General features: G+C 48.9%; 1 protein-coding gene across 1 annotated transcript in view; it reads right to left on the reverse strand.

The window, feature by feature from the left end:
- Positions 1 to 9,805: 9,805 nt before the first annotated feature.
- Positions 9,806 to 18,374, reverse strand: part of VANGL1 (VANGL planar cell polarity protein 1) — a 36,046-nt gene continuing 27,477 nt past the window's right edge. The window contains exons 6-10 of the mRNA XM_032207954.1: positions 16,949 to 17,081; positions 14,678 to 14,912; positions 14,033 to 14,305; positions 13,106 to 13,135; positions 9,806 to 11,380 (exon numbers count right to left, since the gene is read on the reverse strand). Coding sequence (XP_032063845.1) covers positions 14,045 to 14,305; positions 14,678 to 14,912; positions 16,949 to 17,081 — 629 coding nt within the window. The 3' untranslated portion in view covers positions 9,806 to 11,380; positions 13,106 to 13,135; positions 14,033 to 14,044. The remainder of the gene's footprint in view (positions 11,381 to 13,105; positions 13,136 to 14,032; positions 14,306 to 14,677; positions 14,913 to 16,948; positions 17,082 to 18,374) is intronic.

An 18,374-nucleotide genomic window follows, 5' to 3' on the forward strand; every position in this document is an offset into this window, starting at 1 on the left:
GTCAGCAAGCACCGCCTGCTCCTCCTTTCCCCCCTGCCCTGCTCTCCCCGCCCTTGCTGGGACCCCCGGCCTGATTCTCAGCGGTGCTGAGCCACCAGGACTGCCCCCGCGGCGGGTGGCACCAGCAGGCAGCCAGCACCGCTGTAAATCATGCCTCCTTAGGAAGGACAATAGGAATCTGCAGGGAACCTGCCCCAGTGCCCAGAAAGCGCCCGCCTGCTCACTGCCAGAGGGACACAGGGAGCCTATTTGCATTTTCTGTGCTCATCGGCCCCGCGTGTACATCCAGAGACCAAGTCTCACTCCAAGACATAGGGAAGGTCACTGTAAAGTTTAGCCCTTTTATTAAACAAAATGCCCTTTGCAGCTATTCTGCCAAGACCACCGACTCTTGCAAGTTCTGCTGCAGGACACCGTAGCTACTCATTAACATGCTAGGAGCAGCAAAAAAGGTTTGGGAGAGGAGGAAGGTTTTAGGGACACTAGTTAATTTTTAGTGAGTCCATAAAACAACAGGATACTCCTGTATCAAGCAAAAGGCAGGGCAGGTGTTGTGATATAGGACATCACAGCTTGGAGGTTCTTGAACTTGGAAGTTTTTGAATGCTGGAAAGGCTGATTCAGGCTTGAGCCCAAACTCTGGAGGCTGAAGACCACAGCACTGAACCAAACCATTGGTTCTTAAACTCAGAGAAACACCAGAGCACACCCCAAGCCAGTTCCAAACTCTTTCAGCCAAGTCTGTGCTGGGGCCACCTTCCCTTTCAGGTGAGCTTCAGCTGGATTAAAGGTGGTTCACGAGATAGCATACTCCTGCCCATGGAAACATTCTGAGGGGTTTACCCTGAAGCCCCCAATTCCCCACGACCTTCCAAGCTTTAGCTGACTTTTAACTTAAATTCCACAATAGCATCGTTTCCCATGACTAAGCTGCTAGGAGGGAACACATCCATCCAACCACATTAGATGCTGGATAAAGTGAGTTGGGCTATGAGCAGTGAAAGCATTCGGGCTGTTTGGCCTTTACATATTCACTTGCAAAGTCGCTCCCTGCTTAGAGGCTGAGATGTCCCATGGTAGCCTGTGAGAAGCTCTTTTTACTGCAGACTGAGGAGATCAAGGCGTCATTTCAAAGCCAAGGGTATCGCACACAAAGCAACTCAGTCCTAGCGAGTGCAGCTCCATCCATGTGCAGGTCACTTCAACAGTTAGGTCTCCCTGCTTCCCCATGCCAGCAGATTTCAATTGTCTTAGCTTATTAGGTTTGACAATAGTGCAATGAATGGAGAGCTTGGAGATAGCTTTATCTTTATAAATACATTTATAAATATATTTTCCAGTCATTCAGACTCGTTAGCAAAGATAGGGTACACATGTCCTCTCTTGAAACAGACAAAAAAACATTGATCTGGTCTTTCTTATGCTGACTCATGTCAGAGATAAGTGATGTTAGTGGAAATAACAGCGCAAGGGGCAGGAGAATCAGAGCTTACTATATGAATGTGAATTAGCCTGATGAGAAACAAGGTTTACACACCGTATATTTCCTTTACTGGATGAACTGCAAAGCAAGATTTTATAGATTTTTTTTTTTTCCTGCCTGTTGGTCAGTCTTTTTGTCTCTCTCCTTCTCTCTATACATGAGCTGAAATAGAAATTGGAAATTACTGGTATAAAAAGGCTGACGTACTGATATACTTCTCCATGTGCCACGTCCCATTGGTGGAAGGTGCCAGCATGAACAACACGCAGCTACATATCTGTGTATCTCTGTGCATACAAATGAATACCGTGCTGACGTGGAAGATGACTGTAGGCCATGCTACCTCCTCACTGAAGATCAAACAGTCAAACAGCACTTCTGAGGCACAATCTGTTAGATAATAGACAGGACAGCAAAGCCCCAGGTCAGCTATTATATGTTTGCCCTTTCTTGATTCTTTATGATGCATAAACACTGCCTGGAAGCCTCAAACCAAGTGTGTCTGGGGAAACCATGGGGGTGTTCACACTGGCATTGAGAACAATTCGGGCCCATCCCAGAGGACCTGGTGGATGGAGTCTTTTGGAAGGCTTGAAAATCAGCTTGCTCTCAGTGTGGAGGTCCCCTCCTCCATGTACCAGCCTTCTGCTCTTCCCTTTAAACCATTTCAACCAGGGGCTTGCTGGAGGACCCCAACTTAGAGAGAGGGGGAGCAAGCCAGACTCATGGACTCGTTTATGCACATAGGTAGGAAACAAGAACAGGCTAAACTGGCAGTTTAGTAGTCTTGGTCTGTGATTAAGGGACAAATGCTGCTTATGTTGCTCCCCTGAGAAGAGTTCATGCTTATCTTTACCCTGGGGCTATTCTCAGGAGTAAAGTGTGCAAGATTTCATCCTGCACACGGTAACTTCTTTAGCAGCCTACAAAGGCCCTGCAGCTCCAGGTCAGCCATTGCAAAGTCCCATCACTGCCTATAAACATGAAGATTAAATGAAGAATCACTCTATTGCCTTTCCCAACTGGCACGGTCCCTGGACATCCCAAATGCCTGTGTACTTTCCATATAATACCTCTCCTACCACACAGGATGCCCTTCTAGTCTGATACGCCCTGTGCATATCAGATACTCAGAGGGCATAACTTTGAAGAGACAGACCCTGCAAATAGCACTGCAGATGTGTTCAGGTGCACAGGTGTTTCGCAGGCACACACATGTTTCAGTGCATCAAGCAACAGAGCTTTGGGGAAAAAAATAATTTAATTGTACTTAGGCATATACAGCTGCTAGAAAGTCTGAGCTCATACTACAGCTGATAGGCTGGTGTTGGTGATTTATGGAAAATTTCCCTTGAGTTACGAGAGAAAGGGCTGCCACTCATATGGCTGCCACTCTTCAGGATCCCCCCCTTCCTCTCTTCTCTTCATCCAGGTACAGTTTCTTCTAGTTCTTTTTGTCCACAAAGAGGATAATTTTATCTTCATCTTCTACTTACAAAGCCAGAAGTGCCCAGTCCTCTTAACTCCATTCTTTTGGGATAAACCCATAAAAAGTTAAAAGGTGTTGCAGAAGGGGGAGGATTACAGCACTGAAGGAGCAGCAGGCAGCAAAGTCTCTCCCCTTTGCCCCTAGCACCCACATTCGCAGTGACTGAACCAATGAACAAGGCAAGGCCCCCACAAAGGAAATGGCAACTTGAATTTGAGTATCTTCCTCGCAGGGACAGGTAAGCTACCGAGGTGTTGTGGGTTATGTCTGATGAGGTGGGGGCAGCTCTGCACAAAACCCCTAAAATATTTCAGTTTCCCAATATATGACCAGTGAAAACAGCTTGCTTGCCAGCACACTGGCACCAGCAGACTCCTCCATCGTGTGATGGCTACACCCAGAGCACTGGGAGGTACTGGTGGGCAATGGTGCATTTTTGCACACAGCTGGGGACCAGGCTGACTTGCTCCTTAGGAAGTGCAAGATCACTCACGTGAAATGAGAGTCCCTCCCTCCTGGTCCCAGGGAAAAGGCTCCTTTGCTGTTGAACACATGGCAAACTCGGGAGTGGGGAGGTCCCTGGGCATAGGTACTCCTGGGCTGTTCTGACAAAAGTACATACAGCCACAGCATGTCAGTAGCAAAGGCCAGTACATTTGGATGAGGAACCAGAAAAAACAAACAAGCAAACAACAAAAAAAAACTTCTTTATTTAAAAAAAAAGTGTGTTTGTGCACGTGGGCAGCACTGAGCATTTCTGCAGGCAACTCTGTTAAATCTTTCCCTGTCTTAACAAACAGTTCTTAATTGTTCTTATAAAAAAAAAAATTAAAAAAAGTTCTTTAGCTTTAATTAGATATTTATGCTAACTGGATCGTAATACATATAATGAAATACAACCTCATCCAACTGAGACTGCTTCAGGCTGATCAGTCACTTCCAAGTACCCAAACCCTTGCCTTACCAGCCCCCATGATGGTGAGGACCCTTCCCAAGAAACACATGGCAAGAACATGAATTCGTATGCTGCCCCCTCAGACATGGGAGGGTGCTGGGTGGGCTGTACTAGTGGACCAGGAACCATCACCACACATGAACCATCAAGGAATAATGGCTTTAAAGTAAAAAAGGGTAGATTTAAATTAGTTATAATGAGGAAAATCTTCACAACGGGGCTGGTGAGACACTGGCACAGGCTGCCCAGAGAAGCTGCGGATGCCCCATCCCTGGAGGTGTTCAAGGCCAGGCTGATGGGGCTTGGAGCAACCTGGTGAAGTGGAAGGTGTCCCCGCACTGCTGGCTGCAGTGACACAACTGTGAGCATCGAACAGCTTCAACATGTCCCTCCACTCCTCAGCTGCTCAGTTCTTGTCCTTTCGTTGTCACTCCTCTGCTAAACAAGGTCTGAGCTATTAACAATCAAGGGAGAGGGCAGCCTGACAAGAAACACAGACCAGATCTGTGGTGCAGAAGCACAGAGGAGAAAGCTTCTTGCTTTGAAACAGACATGAGGACATGTTGGAGAGGCTCCGCGAACCAGAACTTGCTCTGAGCCAGTGTCAGCCCCTTGGGAAACAACTCCAGAAGGAGAGGACAAGGGAGGCACACTGGAAGTCACAGGCTCCTTCGTATTCTAGAGGCCAGCAGTTTTGCTGGTGTTTCTGAGAACAGGGGTGGTGAGTCTCCAATGCTGTCAAACCAGACCTCTTGGCTGTTTCCCATCCCTGAACAGGTGGGTACCAGCTGCTTCTCTGTGTCTGTCCACACACCCTATCTAAGAAATGATTTGGGGATTCATTACCGTGGCCAAACAAAAAACACTGCCTTTGTATTCCCAGGGATACAATTAATTAGACAGAAACGTAGCACTTCCTGGCTGCCAAAGTCTTGCAGTCCTGTGAAAATGGGGTAGGTTTACATCTGGATCTCTCTCTGCTCCAGCAAAGCTTTGGCTTTGAGGAAACCTCACGCAGCCAGTCAGACAATGATGCCTGGATATGGGGGTGGCAAAGCACCTAGGCCCTCAGGGGCAAAGCAAGCTGCATCCTGGTGAAATGCCTAGCCACTTCTACACCTCGGGCAAATATCTGCAGTGTGCAGGACAATGACACCTGCTAGACACTGGAAGTGACCGAGCTCAGCAAGATGTGCAATTAACCCCAGTTATGAGGCTGCACGAGTAAAACTGAGTACTGAGACCCAAGACTTGTGTGGCACCCACTGTGCTGCAGCTTCCTCTGCCCATGATCCAATTCCCTACCCTTGGTACCACTGACATCGCGCCCTCCTGGCCCAGTTCTCATCCAGGAAAATGTTCCCTGCCAGATCTAAAAAGTGCAAAACTCTTAAAAAATAATAAAACAGTTAAAAAAAAATACTCTGCTACTCCAGCTGAGCTCCAGAAGAGTAGCAAAGCTTTGTGCACAAGAAATAAACCTTGAGGGTTAAACAAATCAGACTTTGCTCGAGGGATTATCACATACTTCAGCAGCAGCTGGAAAGACAACTACCTGCCCAAGAAGACCGGCAGCTGTCCTGACTGTGCCCTTTGTCGGCTGTGGGTGGCAAATGACTCGAATGGCTATAGGCAACCTCCTCTACTTGTGCTCAGAGGAGAATTTACCTGAATCAAGTCCCTCCATCAGTCACATAGGTAAAGATGGAATGATGCTTGACCAGAGATATTGGCCTGGTGTTGGATTTTGCTCTAAAATTCAATCCAATGTGTCAAAGCTCCACTCCTGCTAGTGATGAAGGAAAAGAGGTTGCTGAGTGACAAAAGTAACTACAAGTTTGAAGAACGTTTTAGTCCCCACAAAATGAAATCACTGAAGGAATTTGCAAAGCTTCCCACAGTCTAGTTACTGAATTACTAAACCAGTTTCTCCCAAACACTTACAAAGCAAAATTATAATCAAGCGTAGGATCTGGTATTATGAGAACTCAAGAATGAGCTTTTACAAAATAGAAGCTAAAAGATTCACAGATCTGTTTCACATCTGTGGCGCAGATATAATCAGCGCCTTCTTGTTCCCTCTTTTAAAGCATGCCCAGAGCATCTGACTTGTGCTGAGGGGAGGTCCAAAGAGCTAAGAAATTCTGAGTGTCTCTTAACACTTCCACAGAGGCTGAATCAAATGCGTTTTGTCAAGAACTCCCTTCCCTCCGCTTGTATGGAGCTACTATTCATGTTACGTTTTCGAGTATTAAAAAGAAAGAAAAAAAAAAGAGAGAAAGAAAGAAAACCAAGACTGTAGAAGTCCAAGCATGATTTTCACCTTTGGAAAATCAGACATAAAATGTTGCAGTTTACAGAGCAGCTTTATGCCTAGAGCAATCTATGGTGTCTCTGTTTTTAAAATCATACCTTCATGTTCCTAAGGATGCTGGAGGGAAGAAACACACCCTGTTCTCCAAGGTCTCCTCTACCAACTTCGCACTGCCTCCTCCTTGTCTCATTGTCTCTCTTGAGGCTTTGCTCCTTCCTCCATATTTTGCTCCACAGACAAGGTGGCCACACTAAGGTATCCTAAATGCACTTAAACAAGTTGTCTCCCTTCTTGCTGTGCTAAAGCATACAGAGTGCTGCCCACACAGAGCCCAGAAATGATTGTTCACTTTGTCTTGGCCATGGCCCCACCAGCTAAGAGCCATTCTGCTCCTCCTGCGGGCAGGACTCACGGGCTCAGGGAGGCAGGCAGGTGGCAGCACGGCTTCCCCGGGCTATTTGAGCTGGGACCAGAGCAAACCAAGCCATACAGAGAAGTGATCTTCTTCACCCTGTTCAACTCTCCAGATTTTGAGGGGGAAGGAAGATCAGCTCTATGTTTTGGAGGTGGATGGCAGTCTTGGAGTGGGCTCCAACTTGACCCCAGACCACCATATAAACACCGGTGTGAAAAAAGAAACCTTCTCCAAGTGTGTTTTGGATGGGCACAGGGAGATGGGGAAGAAACTGGGAAACAGCTTTCTTTCTGCTGGAGGTACTCTCCATTTTACTAACAACACGCAAGCTGACAGCAGGGCTGCAAAACTTGTTGGAGCATTTCAAAGCAGCCAGAGTAACCTGGCTGATAATGATTTATGCGTATGCAATCACCACACCGAACTATCCCTACCTCCATCTGTGAACACGTTGTGTTCGTTGCTCCCTCTCCTCTCAGCACCGACTGGCTCGGCAGCGCACGGATGCTCACATGAAAAGGGATCGGACACCTCTGCCCCCATGGATTAATTGTCAGCACCGGAAAGGGCTGCGACCTTAGCCCATCACCTTCCCGGTCCAACACAAACGCAGGAGCGGTGTTGAAAGATAAATCAAAGCCTTCAGCTTGGCCAACTCCCAGCATGCCTGCCCCTCCTGCCCGCTGTTGTGACACACGGCATCCTGCTCAGAGATCCCCTTCCCCTCCCACCACCCCGGTGCCCCTGGCTTGCTGCACTCTCTTGCCCTGGTGGCCTTCATGTTTAATCCCTCCCTTCATCTCCTAGGAGTTCAGAGCTGGGTCTGGGACTGCAGCACCGATGCACAGCACTGGTAGAAGCTGTTTTGAGGTTTGGAGTCCTGCTCACCTCCGCAGCTAGATGTTTCATCCAACTATTTACTTAGCTAATGCTATTGCATGTCGAGGCATTGCTAGTGCCTCACGCAAGACTCTGGAGCCAGATAAGTGACAAAACCCTTTCTTAACCCATTTGTTATACCCAGACTGCACGCAGCCCCTTTGCCCTGTCCTTTTCCACCAAATTCTCCAAAGCTGATGTTCCTTTAACATCCATAACGGTGAGGCCCATCACCTACCGTGGTCAGTAGGCCTTTTTACGTACTAGGCCACGCTTTGGCTACCAGCCCTGCTCGGGATCAAAGACTTTACCCCAGTAGTTGTTGCCGTGCTGCCTCAGGTAGACAAAGCCTTCTGCTCTAGAAAGAGGGCTGCAGAGGAGGCTTCTCCTTCCCAAGTGACCCCGGTCTGGCATCTCCCTCAGGGGCAAGGTGCTTACCTCACGTTCAACACACCCCATTCCTTCAAGCATTGCTTACTAGTCGTTGCCTCCTTCCCCATCTTGTCAGAGGTTTGGGTGGATGAATAGTTGCCCTCCTATTGCACCCGAGACTCCCTCACACCTCAGAGACCCTTGCAACTCCCGCGAGAGATTTGGCCAAACCGAAACAGCTCCCTCAGCTCTAATTTCTGCTGAGCTGCACACCACAACCCCTTATGATTCAGATTCCCAAGCTCTGGGTGAAAGCCAAGGGAACTGGTCCCTCTAGCAAAGCCTGTTCCTTCCCTCAGCTTCCACAGGCCAGGGTAGGAGAGAAAGCACAACCAACAGCAGCAACCGGCTGCTGGTTTGGTATCAGCGCTGAGCCGCAAATTAAACGGAGCCCGCTGAACTCAAAGACAAACTCAAGACAAAATTTTCAAGGCTACCCACCACGGGCACCCAAGGGCGATAGCGGCGTTATTCCCCCCTTTCTCTGCCCATTTCGGGGAGCTGCCCTGCAGGAGGGCCAGGCCAGGACACCGGTGCTGGGCACTGCCAGGATAAAGGGACAGGGATCAAAAGTGAAGAGATCACAGGAGGGCAGGAGGCAGGACTGAGCACACCCCCATCCCACCCTTCCTGCTTCCTCCCAGGCTTTGGTTTGCCGCCGTGTAGCCCAAACACACTCACCTCCCCTCCGAGCAGAGAATTACCCATTTGGATGTTTCTCTCCACCAGTGTTTATACCCATATTGCTTATCTCAACAACCGCTGGGCTGTTTTTCACCACTCTGCAGCATCCTGTGGATTTTTCCATGGCATGGAGAAGACCTGCTTTGTGGGGCACAGCAAAGAGACCAGGCACTACCCCCATGGAAATGTGCTGTCCTGGGAAGCCAGGTACCAAAGACCTCCAAGGGAAGGCGGCCACCATGCGAAGCTTCCTCGGGCACAGTCTTTCCGAGCTCTTGGCACTTGGGGTATGGAAACTGGAGGTGGGGACAGCCACATCCATGTGTGCTTTTGGGGTGAGAAGTCCGACAGTCTTTTTTAGCAGAGCACAGGCTGACATCCACCGAAACAAGGAGCGCTGCTGGCTTTGCCCCGCCACTCCTCCACCCCACCGGGCCCAAACAAGGAGTTCAGGCACGAATCCCACACTTGGTAATTTGTGTGCAAACCAGCAAAGAATAGAGCAGGCAGAAAAACCTGTTCCAGCCCCATTCCCCCACCACCACACACACCCTCACCAGCTGTATTTACTCTCCATCATTTGAGATTTCAGGTGTTCAAAGCAGTCACCTACCGGTCCCATTTCGAGAGTGATAAATGAGCTTGCATTTTAGTGCGGCAGGGCAGATCAGAAGGGTCTCAGAGGAGGGTGACAAAAGACAGCCTCAAAAAGGTAAAACCACATGTTTGCAGGGCCCCTCCCGGGCGCAGCTAAGGAATGCTTGGAGGCCAGAACTACCACCTCTTTTTTTTTTTCTTTTTTCTTTTTTCTTCTTTTGGTCTGAAAGGATGAGAGGAAGGAGTGGGACAATCAAATCTGGTTTCAGTTTATTTCCAGAATTTTACTGTACAAAATATGCAAAGTGTAAAACAGTTTTATGTTTCAGTTTAAAAACAACAAAAACCCATCCAGCTATAACTTAAGAGAACCCAGCTTGGAACAGAACGACTTACTAGGCTAGACCCACAGTGCATTAATGTCACAGACACCAGGAATTTGCTTAAGTTCACGATTAGAAAAGAACAGAAAGACCATGTACCAACGCGGTTAAAGTCACATGTGCAAAGAGGAGGAAAAATAAAATTAAAAAAAAAAAAAAAAAAAGAAATGCTGGTTAGTGTCTATTGATTAGAAAACCTTGGCAAAACCCATCTTACTATACACAGTTTGTGTAGAAAAAAGAGTATTACACAGTGATCCAAAAAGGGCGCGGGACGAGAGTCGGTTCACTCCCCTCCTCCCCAAGACACGATAATGCTGAATCAAAGAAACAGGCACAGAAGAGTGTAAGATCCCTTCACAGGCGGGTCCCTGCGGGCGCTGAGCCCCAGCATCCCTGTGTGCAGGCAGGGGATGCTCCCAAGCCCCTTCGGCGCTGGTGCAAGGTGCCCACGGAAGCAGCCGTGGGGAAGGATTGCCCCTCTGGCAGAGCACAGCCACAGCGGGGCTGCGAGGCGGCACGAGGGCAAACCCACAGCCTCTCGGAGGGAAGCAGACAGGCAGCTAAAAGCACTGGTGCTGGGGGGACCCGGTGCAGGAGAAACCCACCGAGATCCACGCCAGCCCCAGGGTAGTCAGAAGCAGCAGCTTTTGGTCACCATCGATCTGAGGCGGCAGCCCGAACGCAGAAGGATGCATATTCCTGCAGGAGACTTCAAGGCTCAAAGCCCTTTCTTTTAGAAGAACAGGATTTTTTTTTTTAATCTTCTTTTTTATTTTTTATAAAAAAAAACGGTTTGATCCCAAGAGTGCTTCCTTCTTCACACAGTTTAAACACCGAACCACCAAGCCTAGCTTGAGGCTTTAGACATGTATAATGCATACACCTATAAGGGAACAAGCCACATACACACACAAGCTGAATGAGAAAACAGACATCTGCACAAATGTCTCAGGAACCTCCCACATGGCAGGGCAGGGCAGAGCTAAGCACAACTGAACAGCAGAGCCTGGGACCAGACTACAGCATTTTTTCCGAAAGACTGCAAGGATTTTTGATTTACCATTAAAAAAGGGTAGATTTACAAGGTTTTGTAAGCAAGATGAAATTGGCCTGAGTAGGTTTCCACATTTAGCATAGCACAGATCTTTCCACTTCCCTCAGTAACGAATGCTGGAACAAGCACATCTCAAACAAGCCTTTTACAAGGTACTTAACGCACGGCCAGTTTTAGAAACTGCTTCTCCCCAGCTTTTGGCACGCTTGGGAGCAGCCGATTCCCTAGGCTTTGTGTGGAGCATCCCAAAGGAAAAGGGAAAAAGCTCCTTTAGCATTGGGATTTGTTCAGAACTCCCCCAAACGTGTGTTTCCTAAGGAGATGTCCCCAAGCTCCAAACCATGGCCCAGCACTTCCCACCCCACTCTTCACTCTTTATCCACGAGAGTCAGCCTTTGTGGAAACCCACTGCCATTTCCATCTGCTCTGAGGCAGCGGAAAGTCTTAGTTGCATCTGAGTTTTGGAAGATCTCAGCACAGTTTTGGATTTAGGCGGTAACAAATCTGAGTCTTTTAACTGTCCAAGCAGCATACTCAAGAGTCACACGAAAAACAACACGGAAGAGAGGAGCGGGGCAACACCTCTCCTGGCTAGGCAACACGGCACCTTATCGAATGGGCTGGCCGTCAGTGGAAGATGTCCAGCATAAGGTTCTTCTCCATCAACTTCACCACAGACAGGGTCCTGATGTCTAAAAATCAATTCCCAGTAGATTAAAGCATACAGGCTGGGACAGAGCAGGGAGAAGGACGTGCAAGGAGATGGTGCAGGACAGGAGAGGCATTGGGAGGGAAACAGCCTGCGCTTGGCTGGCAAACCCCACAGGCCTTATTTATGCTCAGCTCTTGGCAAGCTCTCCCGAAGTAAGGACTGCAGGATTTGGATCAGAGCTTCGTTCCCTCTGACTCGATTCTTACTCATTAGCTGGCTATAAACAGAGTTAAACAAACCAGTCTGCTCTCACCACTCAGGATTTTTATAAAGAGCCTGAGTTCCTGCAGACTTCACAGATCCATACGTGGATCTCAAAGCACTTCGCGACGAGCTGAGTTTAGCCTCACAACACCCCAGTGAGGTAGGTAACGATCGTGGTCCCTTGATTTTGCATGGGGAAGCGAAACAAGCCCCCAGACAGAAATCCAGAGAAATAAAATATTAAAAAAAAATAATAATTTGGGAATACCCAGGAGTCCAGATTCCTTGTAGCACGTCCTCACCCTTGAACAGGCTGCAACTCTAGAGCAAGCAGGCCGTTGGAGAGGTGAAGCTCCCTCCCTTCAGATTTTATCAGGCAGAGCATTCACACCGACACTGGGAAGAGCGTGTAATGCAAGAGCTGGCCCCTGCTGACAGCGTCCTTTGCAGTGACAGAGAGAGAAGGCAGCAGAGCGAGCACATGCTGCTTCCGTCTGGCTCTCCATGCGCTTAAGGATTCGATGCAATTAAGGATTAAGACACGAGTTTCCTGAGCAGATACCGTCAGACAACCCCCTCGCGGGGGGGGGGGGAGGGAGAAGGGGCGGTGGAGGAAATCCTGGGAAAGGAAAGTTTTACAGAGAATTGCCTGAAACGAGGTGCTCCCGTTTTTCACGGCACGCCCAAGCCCCCAGCACGGTGCTTCTTGTTCTGGCTGCTCGCAGACGAGCCAATTCAGCCACAGGCAGTAGCCTGAACACAAGCAGAAGTGCTCCGCAGTCTCCCTCCCAAGCTACTCCCAGTCTCTCCCACCCTGCCTGCTTATGCACATCTTAAGAGCCAGATACGTACATCTTTAGGAGAGCTGTATGTGAGATACTATACACCCACCCAATTTTGAAAATGATGCACCCTCGCAGTGAAAGGCACTGGTTTTGTACCTCACCGACACGGGAGCCCTTTGCATTAAGACATCTACGTGGAAGGCAGGTCAGCTCCTGCTAGATACAGATATTTGCATGGCAAAAGGCTGGGCAGGGTGAGCTGAGCTGTTTCCACTCACGCTGGTGAATCCATCACCACAGGGCTGGGAGGCTCTAGGAGGGACCTGGCTGAAGGGCGATGCTTTGTGCCAGCAACCAGACGCTGGCTTAAGCTCATCTTTCAGAGGAAAACTTTCAAAACCCCACAGAACTCAGATGACAAAAGTCACACACAAAAGCTGCAATGACGGGCAAAGGCTTTCGAAACAAAACTGCAATTTTCAGAGCTACGAGTCGCACAAAAGCAGAGGAACAGCAGGCTGTCCCGGCACTGAGGAGAGACCCCCACGGCAGAGAAAGGCCAAGAAAGGTAGACAGGTTTTCAACATTCAGATAGAGTTTGGTATTGCTCAGCTACAGCTGAGGGTGAGGAAGGAAGGACACGCTGTGGTGTTTGTAGATCTTCCCCTCCAAGGGGCTGGGGGTCTGTGATGTGTGAGAAGGAGCCGGCTACTTACCTACTCTGCCCTGGTGCAAACACGCAGCCCCTGCAGGTGTGAGAGGAAGAAGCAGTAAGGCAGACCCTGAGGGGACCGTGACTGGAGAAACACGTTTGGAAAGGCAGGCATAAAGGGACAGAAACGGGGAGCCTTGGGAGGGCCCGACAAAGGAGGGGGTAAGCAGGCGGGATGGAGCAGCTGAGAGAAAGAGAGCAAAAGGGAGCTGTGTCCTGCAGACCAGTTTCGCTAAAAAGCATCGCTAAAAAAAATTTTGTTTTGAAGAGCTGCAAGATGGGCTGAGCCACTTCGAGACAAGCAACTTCACAGAGGCTGAGAAATGGACGGCAAAATCATCCCACTGTGCTCACGCAGGTCCAGCACTGATAAAAGTGCACAGAGAGAATAGGAGGAAAGAAAAAACACAAAAGTTTGTCTTAAGGTTATGTGGCTCACAGAAGAAAAACCTCTCACACCCAGTCTTTGATACCTTCTCCTTCCTAAGTGGAAAGGAACTGCAAATACCACCTGTACAAGCAGATCTCTAGGGCGGAGAGGCGAGCAGCGGATTCTCAGCGATAGCTACAGGTAGCAGAGACACAAGAGCACGCACACGGTGTAAGGCAGCATTCCAACAGAAATACAGACGTTGCAATTGTGCAGAGAAAGAGAGCGTGAGATTTACAATATGCCTGGAAAGGGGGGGAAAAAAAATATAAAAAAAAAATCTGTTCTGTCTCCAAGGCTGAGCTAACCGAGCCAAGTCACCCTGTTGCCTCTTAAGATATTTCTTTCTAGATAAGATATCCCAGCTCCCCCCACCCCTTTCCAAATAAAGTGCAGATGGTCAAATATTACTGGTCCATCATCTGCCAGTTTCAGTCAGCATTGGGGAAATTAAACCCAAAAGCACGATATTGAAAAAAAAAAAATCCCCAAACAACCCACCCTCGAAATCCCTTAGACTGAAGTCTCAGACTGTAAGCGAAGGACAAATTTATGAGACTTAGGGTCTATGAACTCTTCTGAGAGTTTGATGAAGGGGATTTTCTTCACATTAGCAACAAGGCTGAAGTCCAAGCACTTGAGGACAAAAACAATCCCGTCTTGCAAGCTGCTTGTGACCGCTTCCTCGCTAACGAGCGTCCACTGCTTGGAGAACCAGCGATCCCTGTCGTACTGGAGGGTTGGGCCAGGGCTGAGGTAACGCTCCAGGAATGCCTAGCAAGAAAAGGAACACATTAGCACCAGCGGAACAGCAGCCCCACGACTCGACTCGGTCTGCTCTGTCACCTCTGTCTGCAGGATGGTGGCTGTTTTCAGGAGGGGGAGGCAGGACGCTGCGGGATATCAGAACAAACAGCTGATTATCTCACAGGCACTTTCAGCTAAGAAGAAACAGGAGGTGCTTTATAGGAAACACCCTCTTCTCTTTAAGACCTGATGCAATCTCCAGCGTGCTGACTGTATCACTGACAGCAACCACATAAATCTCCTCTCACTTTCCCCAACAACTCCCTGCTCTGTGCGCGCACGCAGACCCGCTGTACCTTCATCCCTCCGTCCTGCGCCAGCGTTAAAAGAGCTCGTTACCTTTGGTGTCATGTTGTTGGTGATGCAGAAGGACAAGTGCTGCAAGATGCTCTCCATGCTGTGGTACTGCTGCTGGCGGGTGGTGCGAAGGTACTTCTGCAGAGCTCTTGCCATGGAGGGGAAGATTGCCTGGGCTGCTTCTCGGGGGTCCATCATCTCTCCCGGCGCCTTCTGCTGTTCCTCTGCCTGGAGGCGTTTGATATGAGTGAAAGCCTCCTCTACTGCAACCACAAGCCTGCAGAAAGAAAACCAGGACGGCAAAAGTCGCAAGAGGAGAGGTAGGATGGCTCTGTGGTTAAGGCAGAGCCTGGGAGTCAGGATTTACAAGCTCCTATTCCCATGTCTACCGCTGACTCACTGTCTGCCATCGGACAAGTTACGTAAAATGGTCTCTGCTGACAGCCTGTGAGGTAGACAGCAGCTTTCCTTTCCTCGCTCAAGCCATCCGAGGGTCATAAAGCAGGATTAAGACTTTAAAAGCCTGAGTGTCGTACTTGGTTCTGCCAACACAGCATAAACATCGGTTGCACGAACTGAACAAGAGACAGCTGCCCTCGCGGTGAACGCGCATCTTGGAAAGCAGCAGTTCCAGCACACAGTGCAGCAGCTTGAAGTCAGGAAGATGCTGGCCATAAACTAGCATGACCCAGGACACAGAGTGCTGGAGGGCTCTCCCTGTGCTCACAAGCTGGGGTCTGCTCTGATTTACACCAACCGGTACAGTCCTCGTGCCTCTGGGTGACTGCCCCGTAACTCTCCATCGAACGCTGATGAGATCCCCATCTTCATGGCTAAACTGCAGCCAAAGACATCTTCTACAAACCATTCCTGTCTTGGTACAAGTGAGCGAACACCAAGACTATGCCAGAAAAAGGCAAACATGCCAAAAAAACGTCTGCAAGGTAGCCCAAAAGAATTTAACAAGCAAGGAACTATGCTGCAGTCAATGAGGAAAAGCGACAAGAATGGAAAAGCCACACAACAAAACTCTTTTGCTTCTCTAAACAGCACTTGTTTCACACTGGATTTCCATTCAAGTCACCAATTACTGTCTACAATGCCCCCAGTACCCAAGCACCTTAAAGCTAGGAGAAACTGCCTCATGACAAGCAGAGGTATAGAGTATTGCATTCAGACTACATGTGAAGAACACCATGAGAAGCCCTGACCCCTACGAATTTCAAATTGACTTGGGGGAAACTAGAAATTAGTTTCTAATCTCCTCATGTCCTGTTGTTGCAGCTCTGACCTTCCTTCTTTGAAACATCTGGCCTTCTAGTGACTGATGGCTTTCCTCTGACTAAGCAGCTGCTCAAACCAAACTCATGGAGCAAGGGAGATGTGCCCAAGTTCGGATGCTACACTGCATGGGAAGGGAAATTTAAGTTCCTATCACTCCAAGGCTGGAAGAGAGCCCAACAGACAGCGGCTAAGGAGCACAGGTCAGACCAAATCAGGCTACAGGGGACACACTGTGCCAGCACTTTCCCAACAGAATATAAACAAACTGCCAAAAGAAAACACAAGCCAGCTCCTTCCAGTTACTGCACGTGCCTTCCCAACGCAGCTCAGTTCAGGGGGGCCTGCCTGTGAGCAACTTTCCCTCGAACCATTCGGTGTGTTAACTACAAACTGTCATCAAGCTCCTGAAAAAACAGAGGCACAAACCATCTGCGGTCACCTCACCGAAGCGTTAACTCTGCAGCCTAAGTGTGACTGACAGAAAACATTATTTCCAAAATCAAACACAGCCAGTTCTGGTCATGTCTTTCCTCCCTTGCTCGTTTAAAAAGGGCAGCCAAACTGCTTCTTTTTGTTGCCTGTAAGCCCAAATATTCTTTCTTCCCCTACAAAGAGGCAAGACCAAGTCTGTCCCTGGATTACTCGAGCTGAGATGACAAGCCTAAGCATGGGGGAAATAATGGGATTTCCTACAGCAAGTAACTACGGATTTGTCAAACACTGGACTGTTCCCTAATCCGTGACATTGCATTAGCTTATCTGGCATAATATACACGAGCTCTGCTTATGCATTTTCCTCAGATAACTCTAGTTGCAAGCTGTCACTGTCCCTCGTGCATCTGGGTTTCGTATGCTTGTGTTCTGCGACAGATTTACAGCCAGCCCCAGCCCTTCATCGAAAACTCCCTCCCTCTCAGCAGGCTCAGCCAGCCCAACACAACCAGGTCTCTAACGAATGGTTCAGGCACCCAAAACTAAAAATGGTCCAGCAGCGCCCAAAAAACAATCCTGGGGAAGGAGCAGCTTTACCTCGCCCGACGTTTTTTAACTCGGCGCTCGTGGTCGGCCTCTTCGTAGTAGAGCTCGTTGTGGCTGGAGTCTCTGCGCCGGGCAGCGGCTGCGATCATGGCACGGGACTGCCCCGAGGCGTTGTTACCTGGGCCTTCCGCAGGGGAGGAAAAGGAGAAAAAAGAGACAAAAAGCGGGCATTACCGGCACAGAAGGCAGCTGGGGAAGACCAGCACCCCACAGCATCTGCCACAGGTGGTCTGCAGCCCCAGAAGCAGCAGGATCACCTTTAGACAAAGCACAGGGTTTTTCTGAAGGACAGACGTGTCTGAGCAGCTGGCCTGCAATGGGTTAGGCTGGGGTCTATGTGCACAACAGCTCCTTGAGGCACTCAGAGCATCACCTGCCATCAGAGCTTCTGTTGCTGTTACAGATCTTGCACAGCTACAGGAACAGGGAAGCTGCAAGCTGGGCTCTGCTACACCCCAAGAATTGACAGAGCTGTCTCTGCAGGACCTTAACCAGTGACCCTAAAATGCAGTAAAGGCCTAGGAAGCTCGCAGCTCTGGCTGTTTGGGCAGAGAGAAGATAGAAAGGGAGAAAAGGATGCCCCTGAAGGGTCTAGCAACCCTTCTATCCAATAGAGGAGAAAAAGAAGCCTAAGACTGCCTCCAAACTATCAAGAGCTGCTTTTTCAACTGCTCTCAGAGCCCATTCTTACCTGGCAGTGGTTAAGGCCAATCAATTGCACAGACACGCTTAAAATTATCATGGTCATGCAAGGGCAGCTTTATTTTTTTTTATTTTTTCCCTAAAAAGCACAAACCAGTCTCCAAGAAAGAAGCCTGAAGTTCAACAGTGGGAAGGACAAGCATCCGAACAGATGGCTTCTTAAGAATCCAAACACTTTAGGCTTCGTTTGACAGCCCTGAAATGGAGGATACAACTCGAGGCAGACACCAGCTCCCAAATTTGGGTCAGAATTATTATACGCTTCATTGACTATGCCTGGTGATGGAAATTCAGGTTTTGAAGGTGAGCCTCCCCACTCTGTAGGAGAGAGATTACAGCAAGACGATTTTCCTTCCTGGCTGCTACAACATCAAATACAAAAGCTGCCAACAAATTAAGCTCCTTTAATAGCGTTACTCTCTTCACACAGAAGGTGTAAAAGACTGTCAGGATGCCAAGCTAAGCTGCAGCCAGAACTACACTACGCTCTTCTTTGCAAAGTGGATGAGAATGCTTGTAAAGAATATGCCTCTAAGCCTGAGATTTCCACGTCTGCAAAGGCAGAAAAGGTTGCACAAGGAACAGCCCAGGGATCCTGTACTGCACCAGAATGGAAAACGCAAGCTTTCAGGTCCTGGCAGGCTCACGAGCTTGACACTGAAGAGGCCCAGCCAGCCATTTCTGGAGCTTGCCGATAATTTCTTCTCTTCCAACA

The sequence above is a fragment of the Aythya fuligula genome, chromosome 1, assembly GCF_009819795.1.
Source record: "Aythya fuligula isolate bAytFul2 chromosome 1, bAytFul2.pri, whole genome shotgun sequence".
In the NCBI taxonomy this organism is placed as follows: Eukaryota; Metazoa; Chordata; class Aves; order Anseriformes; family Anatidae; genus Aythya; species Aythya fuligula.